The sequence below is a fragment of the Nyctereutes procyonoides genome, unplaced genomic scaffold (genome assembly GCF_905146905.1).
Source record: "Nyctereutes procyonoides isolate TBG_1078 unplaced genomic scaffold, NYPRO_anot_genome, whole genome shotgun sequence".
Taxonomy (NCBI): Eukaryota; Metazoa; Chordata; class Mammalia; order Carnivora; family Canidae; genus Nyctereutes; species Nyctereutes procyonoides.
In genome coordinates this window covers 4,569,460-4,576,726 of record NW_026575141.1, presented here as the reverse complement: position 1 = coordinate 4,576,726, position 7,267 = coordinate 4,569,460, and the positions used below count along the sequence as shown (strand labels likewise).

General features: G+C 42.8%; 1 protein-coding gene across 5 annotated transcripts in view; it reads right to left on the bottom strand.

Annotated features, from left to right (window-relative positions):
- Nucleotides 1-392: 392 nt before the first annotated feature.
- The window catches only part of UBE2H (ubiquitin conjugating enzyme E2 H), a 107,509-nt gene continuing 100,634 nt past the window's right edge, over nucleotides 393-7,267 (bottom strand). For all 5 annotated transcript variants that reach the window (XM_055307424.1, XM_055307426.1, XM_055307425.1 and 2 more), the window contains one exon: nucleotides 393-2,700. In XM_055307424.1, the coding sequence (XP_055163399.1) occupies nucleotides 2,576-2,700 (125 nt within the window). In that variant the 3' untranslated portion in view covers nucleotides 393-2,575. The remainder of the gene's footprint in view (nucleotides 2,701-7,267) is intronic.

Here is a 7,267-nt window from a genome sequence, read left to right as displayed (position 1 = left end):
TTGGGTGGCATTTCCAGAAGCTTCTGTGCTAATGGGAAGCCTAATTACACCTTCATCAGATGGACTTGGATGGACAAACATACACGCACACATGCTGCAGCCATACTCAGATCTGCGGCTTCACGCCTGCAACCTCCCCCAATATGTCTTCATTCGGAAATTCCACACCACCAAACTCCCGGTGCCAGAGCGTTCAATCCACGACAAGCTGACTTCTTTTTTGTTTGAGAAAAATGGATTCAGTTGGGGAGCAGAGCTGTGGCTCACATACATTCCCCCTCTAAACTTGGCTCTACTAGTTTGTTGGGTTTCGTTTTGACAAGATTAAAAGCAATTATTATTTGGACATTATTTTTTTGAAAGGTAATTAGAACACTATTGTTTATACAATATTGAAAAAATACAATTTTTTATTGTTTGAACTCAAATCACCACCCAGCACTTTAAAGCCTACCCTAAGTCGCACCTACAATTTAAACAGTTATAGCACAAGCAAACTGCTAATTCGGCAGGTAAGCAGGTTAGACAGTGCCAGCAGAGACCCTCCCTCCCCCAAAATAATGAGAAGACAACGCGCTAGAAAAGTTAAAGCACACCATTCCATGTTAAATAGTTAACACTACCCCTCCAACAAGCCACAAATGCTAGATAGATAACTCAGTACGGTTAACTAACCACAGCCCTACGTAACTGCACTTTAAATTTTTTTTTTTTAAAGAAAACCTTTTGCTTCATGCCCGTAATTAACATAAAATAAGTAAATTCTTTGTCTTTTATTTAGGAAAATAATCATGCTAAAAGCAAGTTGTACTTTATATAGATTTTCAAAGAAAAGATTGATTGTGCTTTTTGAATAAAAAAAGATAGGATATCTTCCAACCTCACGGACTCAAATCTTGTAGAATAGATAGCACTTCTAAACTAAAAACACACATCAGAAAGAAAAATTCAATTATCCCGGTGGGACATTCAAAAATTGTCTTTAGAAGGTTTTAGGATTGGCTAATTCTGCTATTGTCCTATTGGTTGTGGCAAAAAAAAAAGGGGGGGGGGAATACAGACTTGCTGTCTAAAGTTCTCCAAATTCAATAGGCAACACTCATATCTGAAAGAAACTCTGCCGGCAACCTGGACATATGGTGAGCTAAGTAAACATTTGATTAGCAGGCATTTTAACTGTCTGATTTCCTCTTAACAAATACAGGAGAGAATATGTTCTTCCTTCAAAACCTGTTCTACTGCATCATATTTCCGAACTCTTTCCTCCTCTTCAGTCACACTCTGAAAAAAGTGGTTTGTTTTTCCCGTGTGGAGTCACTTTGGGTACAAGGACCTTTATATGTTCCAATTATTACTCATTTTAAATTTAGAATGTGTGTTGGTCTAAAAACACCCATTTCCCACTCCCACAAGCAGATGATGACCAGACTCCTGCCGAGCAGCAGCAGAAGGGAAAATAAACCCCAAACATGAATGAGAGTACCCAGGAGTAATAGCCACAGGTGGGTCTTCTTGCTGAGTCTAATGGTCCACTGAGCGGCTATCCAAGGAGGAGGCCATCTCTTGGTAGGTGAAGATTAAATTTGCAACCTAAGCACAATTCACATGCACACACCAAAAAGAAAAAAAAGAAAGAAAGAAAGAAAAAGGATGGGGGGGGGAGCTCCAACCCAAACAAAACCACCCACAATCAACCTCAAATTTAAAGCTCTTAGTCCAGGGTAGCATCACAAAGTGGCAAATAAGATGAGGATGTGACTCTGCACATGCTGGATGAGATGAAATACCTTCCCAGTCACTTTACTCCTCCTGTCCTGTCCTCTCAGAAAGGTATGGATTTCAAGCTCCACCCCAAGAAAAAGAATCAGGTTCAGAAAACACTTCCAAAAGGTTCTCCAAAGCAAAAACACTTGTGGGCTGCAGGGCCTGATAGCAAGACAGGCAGGAATCTACACATAAAAATGTACTTAAAATCCAGAGTCAAATGGTTTTAGGTTTCAACACTCCAATTAGCTATCTTATACCGTTACTCCACAGAAATGGGGCCACCCAGGACTCACAGGAAGGAATGGCTGTGGCTCTGACACGGCTGGCTCTACACCTTCCCACAGCAGGCCTTTTCCTCCCCCGGCTCCTCCCGTCCATTTTGAAAAAGCACTATTCTATCTTCACGTCCAAGAGCTGGTTGGTTTGGTTTGTTTCTTTGGAACCATCAATAAAAGAAGCAACTTTTTCCTGTTAGTTTTACTCATGTCTACCTATCAGAGCGGCTATTTCTTTTGACAGTTCAGTAGCACACAGGCTGACTTGGCCAAAATGGACTTATGAATGCATGCATTCAGACCGCATATTGCTACCAAAATGGAATGTGGGAATATGCTATGCACCTCAGGTTGAGAAATGACCAAGAAATCAAGATCTAAAGGGTGATATATAATATATATATATCAATGCTATTATTCATAAAAACCTTGTTTAGTAATAAAAAAAATTGCTTTGTTTAAATATGAATATTATAGTCTGCTTCTCATGGTTAGGAAATAATAGTCTTTCTGAAAAGCAGGTGCTTTTTCTACTACAACTCCATATCCTGGGCCTCATCTTCCGAAAAGTCAGACATAGAACTCTCCGACGAGCTGTCACCGGTACCCTCTTCCTGCTCTTTCAGTGCCTCCTCCGTGGCATATTTCTGGATGTACTCTGCATGGGGGAGGGGTAGGGGGAGAGGAATAAAGAAAACACAGGGGTGGTGACCAGGGAGGCAAGTGCTTCAGTGAACCCAAAGCTGGCAAAGTCCCAGGGAAGTTCGAGCCTTCCTTACTTGTTGGGGAGCCTTCCTTACTTGTTGGGGCGGGCTGGGCGAGGGTAAGAAAGGGGACCTTCTCATGGTCATTAAAGCTAAGGGGAAAATCCCATGGAAGACGTCTTTGGAGTTCATGCCTTTTGCCCCCTTAGTAAAAGAGGCAAAAGTAGCATGTCTGATATATACACACATACACACACACACACACACTGCACCCTCCATCCCAGAACTCCCTTGGGCCATCACCTCCCAGGTGTGTGAGCACCTCCCAGGTGGATGTGTACAAGGCAGCCGACCCACCCCGGGCAGTGTCTGGTGTTTACTGGCCTCCCCTCCTGCTGCCTGGGCACCCTCACTCTTGCCTTGTTGCCTATCCATGTGGCTGCATTCCTCCAACCTTGCAGGACTGGGGAAGTGCAAACCCCATCCTTTCTTTTTCTCTGTTAATAGAACTATTCACCTCCCAGGCAGAGCAGGACTAGTTATGATTCCATAGTAATTTATAAGGAAATCCCCCATCATTTTTAGACTTGCAGTTATATAATTACAGTCAGCCCAAATCTATTATTTTAGGAATAGATTTTAGTCTAAACAGATCCTGCCTGTCAGGTTTTTGAAGCAGCTGGTGAAAACAGTCTCTCAATCTGCTCAGGAATGAGCTGCTATCTGGAGACACAGTGAGCCCAAGTGACTTAATCATCTATTATTTACCTGAAGATTTATGCATCTATAGCCTAGGCTGAGAGAGAATTTTAAGAACTGCTGAACAAACAAACTTGTTCCTAAAAACTCTAAGTGCACACTGTTCTTAAGTAAATAGCCTACACACACACACAATATAAAGAGGTAAGACAGACCCTATCGAGAGCGTCAGAAGGGGGGAAACACGCCGGTCCTTACGTTTTGTTTCTTCTCCTATGGAATCACAGGGCCCAAATGCCAAAGATGAGGAACATGGTCAAAGGGGCCTGCCAAGTTTGAATGATGTCACACAGGGGCTAGCTAAGAATCTTTTTTATATGTTTAAAGGGTTATATTTTTTAGAAGATTTTATTTATTTATTCATGAGACACACAGAGAGAGGCAGAGACACGGGCAGAGGAAGAAGCAGGCTCCATGCAGGGAGCCCAGTGTGGGACTGGATTGCCGGACCCCAGGATCACAACCTGAGCCGAAGGCAGATGCTCAACCACTGAGCCACCCAGGCGTCCTTGTTTGTTTGTTTGTTTTAAAGATTTTATTTACCCATTCATGATAGACACAGAGAGGCAGAGAGAGAGGCAGAGGGAGAAGCAGACTCCACGCAGGGAGCCTGACATGGGACTCAATCCTGGGGACTCTGGGATCATGCCCTGAGCCAAAGGCAGACGTCCAACCACTGAGTCACCCAGGAGTCTCGGGTTATTTATTTTTAAAGATTTTATTTATTTACTTGAGAGAAAGAGAGTGAGCAAGCATGAATGGTGGGGGGAGTGGCAGGGGGAGAGGGAGAAACAGACTCCCCATTGAGCAGGGAGCCCGATGTGGGACTCAGTTCCAGAACCCTGGGATCATGACCTGAGCTGAAGTCAGATGCTCAACCGAGCTATCCAGGAATCCCTAAAGGGTTGTTTAAAAAGGGGGGGGGGGGGCAGGAAAGAATATGTGACAGAGACTCTATTTGTGGCCAAATCTGGCCCTTTAGAGAAAAAGTTTGTAGACTTCTTAGAACCCTACAAAGTCATTATAATGAAGTTTTATGTGGAGATGAGGTTCTAAAAGCTTCTGATTAGGTAAGAACTTACCTGAATTTATTCTTCAAAGAGAAATGTTTATTACAGTCTTAGAAATGTTATTTTTACCCTCTACTGGGTCAGCTATGTCCCTGCATTTGTAGAAAGTTGCTGCACTTTGATATTTCTGACGCTATAAGGTGATACTATTAGTCCCCTTTAGTATATTTGAGGAAATAAATATGTCTTAAGTGCTAAGCTTACTAGGACAAGGGTTTTTAGGAGATAGAAGAATAAAGAGCAAGGTCACTAATGAGCAGGAGACACAGATGCAGATAAAAGCAGTTAGTTCCACCGGAGGGAAGTGTGGAGGAAGGGACCCTGGCCTCTGAGAGCCAGGAAGCCAGGCACACCTGACCTGACCCTGGAAGGAATTCTTAGCTGCAGAATAGGACATGCCACTCCAGGGGAATGCACAGCCTTGCCAAAAGCACAAGGGAGAAGGCCATGGCCGGGAGGTTAAAACAACCCTGAGAACTATGTTTATATCTGTAACAAGGCAAAATGTATAGGTCTTGCTGTAGTTAGATGGTGAGCATATGGTTAAGTTATTTTGTTTTTGTTTGTTTGTTTGTTTGTTTTGTAGGGTTGAAACTTTCCCTAAGGAAGGGAATATAGTTGGCAAACTCATCCAATTTGATGGTCACATAGTGATACATTTAGGAGTAAAGGCAAAGATGGAGCTCACCACACAGTGAGAGAGAGCCATGAATGGCAGGCTAAGATGTCACTCAGTAAAGGTTTTTAAGCAGGCAAGTGTCCTATCCTACAGGCAGCTCATACTTACACAATTTAAAAAATCAACTATATGTGATCATTGACTAAAATCCACAGTAAGAAAGGTTACCAAGCGTGGAAATGTCTGGTAGCAGCCTGGGAGAGAAGGCCCATTTAGACACATTTTTGGAAATCACCTACCTGGAGGTAGCTGTGAAGGGTGAATCAGCTCCCCAGGTGGGGAGGGAGAGTGAGGGCGGGTTAAATGACTGAATCTTAAAAGAATGACCATTGACCATGTTTGGGAATGGAATGAGAAAGGTTTTCAGGAAGGGAAGGGCCAAAATAGCAAGGCTGCAGAGAAGTCTGGAAAATGGTTCTTGAGCAGGGTGCATATGATTAGGAAGAAATGAGAACACAGGAGGAGGGAAAACAAACTAGACCTCAGGAGTTTAGGGCAAGGAAGTGAGGAGTTTGAAAATGACAGGAAATAAAGAACAGGACTCCTCAAGAGGTCCATGGGAGCAGACACAGGCTTCTGAAGCAGGGATGCCTCTGACAGGCTGGGTGCAGGAGAACTGGGAGAACAACCTCAGGCTGGGGGCCAGGGGAGCGTGTTTAAGCAATCAGCCCTGATTTTCACATTACGCAGGAAGACAAAATGATAGCCAACAATGACATTTCAGGAAGCTCAAATTCCCTAAGCTAGAGCTTGCCATTCTAAAATAAAAACATAGGGTGCCTGGTTGGCTCAGGTCACGCATGATCTCAGGGTCCTGGGATCCAGCCCTGCATCTGGCTCCTTGCCCACTGGGGAGTCTGCTTCTCTCTCCCTCTATCCTCCCTGCCCCACCCCGCCCTGCTCACGTGTGCGTGCTAATAAAAATGTAGATTGGATTCCTTTTGTAACTGGTACTAGAGCAGATATGTACTAAAACAAGAATCATGTTGCTGAGGCACAATGAATGTAAGAACTAGAGAAAAACGCTCTGCAATGAGATATCTGTGGGCTGCAGATACTGTTAAGTGATGTTTGTGTCACAATTTTAATACAGTCTCATAATAGAACTTTATCTGGTTGAAATGGAATGCTTTTTTTTCCTTTGAAATACTTGTTTGGCTATACAGATATTTTGCTACATAAATTAGATATTAATTTGCAAAACACCTGAGACCTAAGTAAATTAATTAGAGTAGATTTATTTCTATTTTATCTCAACAGAAGTGCCAAACAGTACCCTACAAAGATCAGGGGAGAATGAGAAAACAAAAGGAAAGCGTGAGATGTGCCTGTCTCATACCAGTACAGTTAAGAGGGAAGACCTATATATTCCAGGCGCTCATAAATTATTCCTACTGCCATCTCCCGCAGATGGGCCCCAGAGGGGCCACACAATTGGCAGAAGTCATGCTAAAAATTAGGTAAATACCAATGCCTGCCACTTGGTAAGAAGAGCAGACCTACTTTCATGGACTCTGAATTCCTTTCCTTTCTGGTGGAACTTTATCTAGACTTTTTCACTATGAAGGATCTGAAGCATGCAGAATAAAAATGAACACCAGTAAGCCAGGGTGAAGCTACAGATGTTCTCTTGAAACCATAAGTTCATTTTAATGAACTTTATGTCTCATTAGCAGGTAAACTATTTAAGAATGAGAAAATAGTAGGATTCTAAATCCTAAAGGATGGACAAACTAGCACTACTACTACCAGCACACTTCTAACCTTGAACAGTACATTTCACGTTTTGCTAGAAAGCTGGGCCCTGGGGCCAGGTATCTACAGCAGACAAATGTGTCCAGATGTAAACTTTCCAAAGTAAAAGAAAATCAGTATGGGGCCAAGAAAAGAAGCCAGCCGGGTATTCTTAATTCAACAGGTAAAATGATACAATAAAAAAAAGTATAAGGATAAATTTGGCATTTCCCAACTTCCAAAGTTAACTGCTTTTCTGAAAGGCCAGATGATACTATC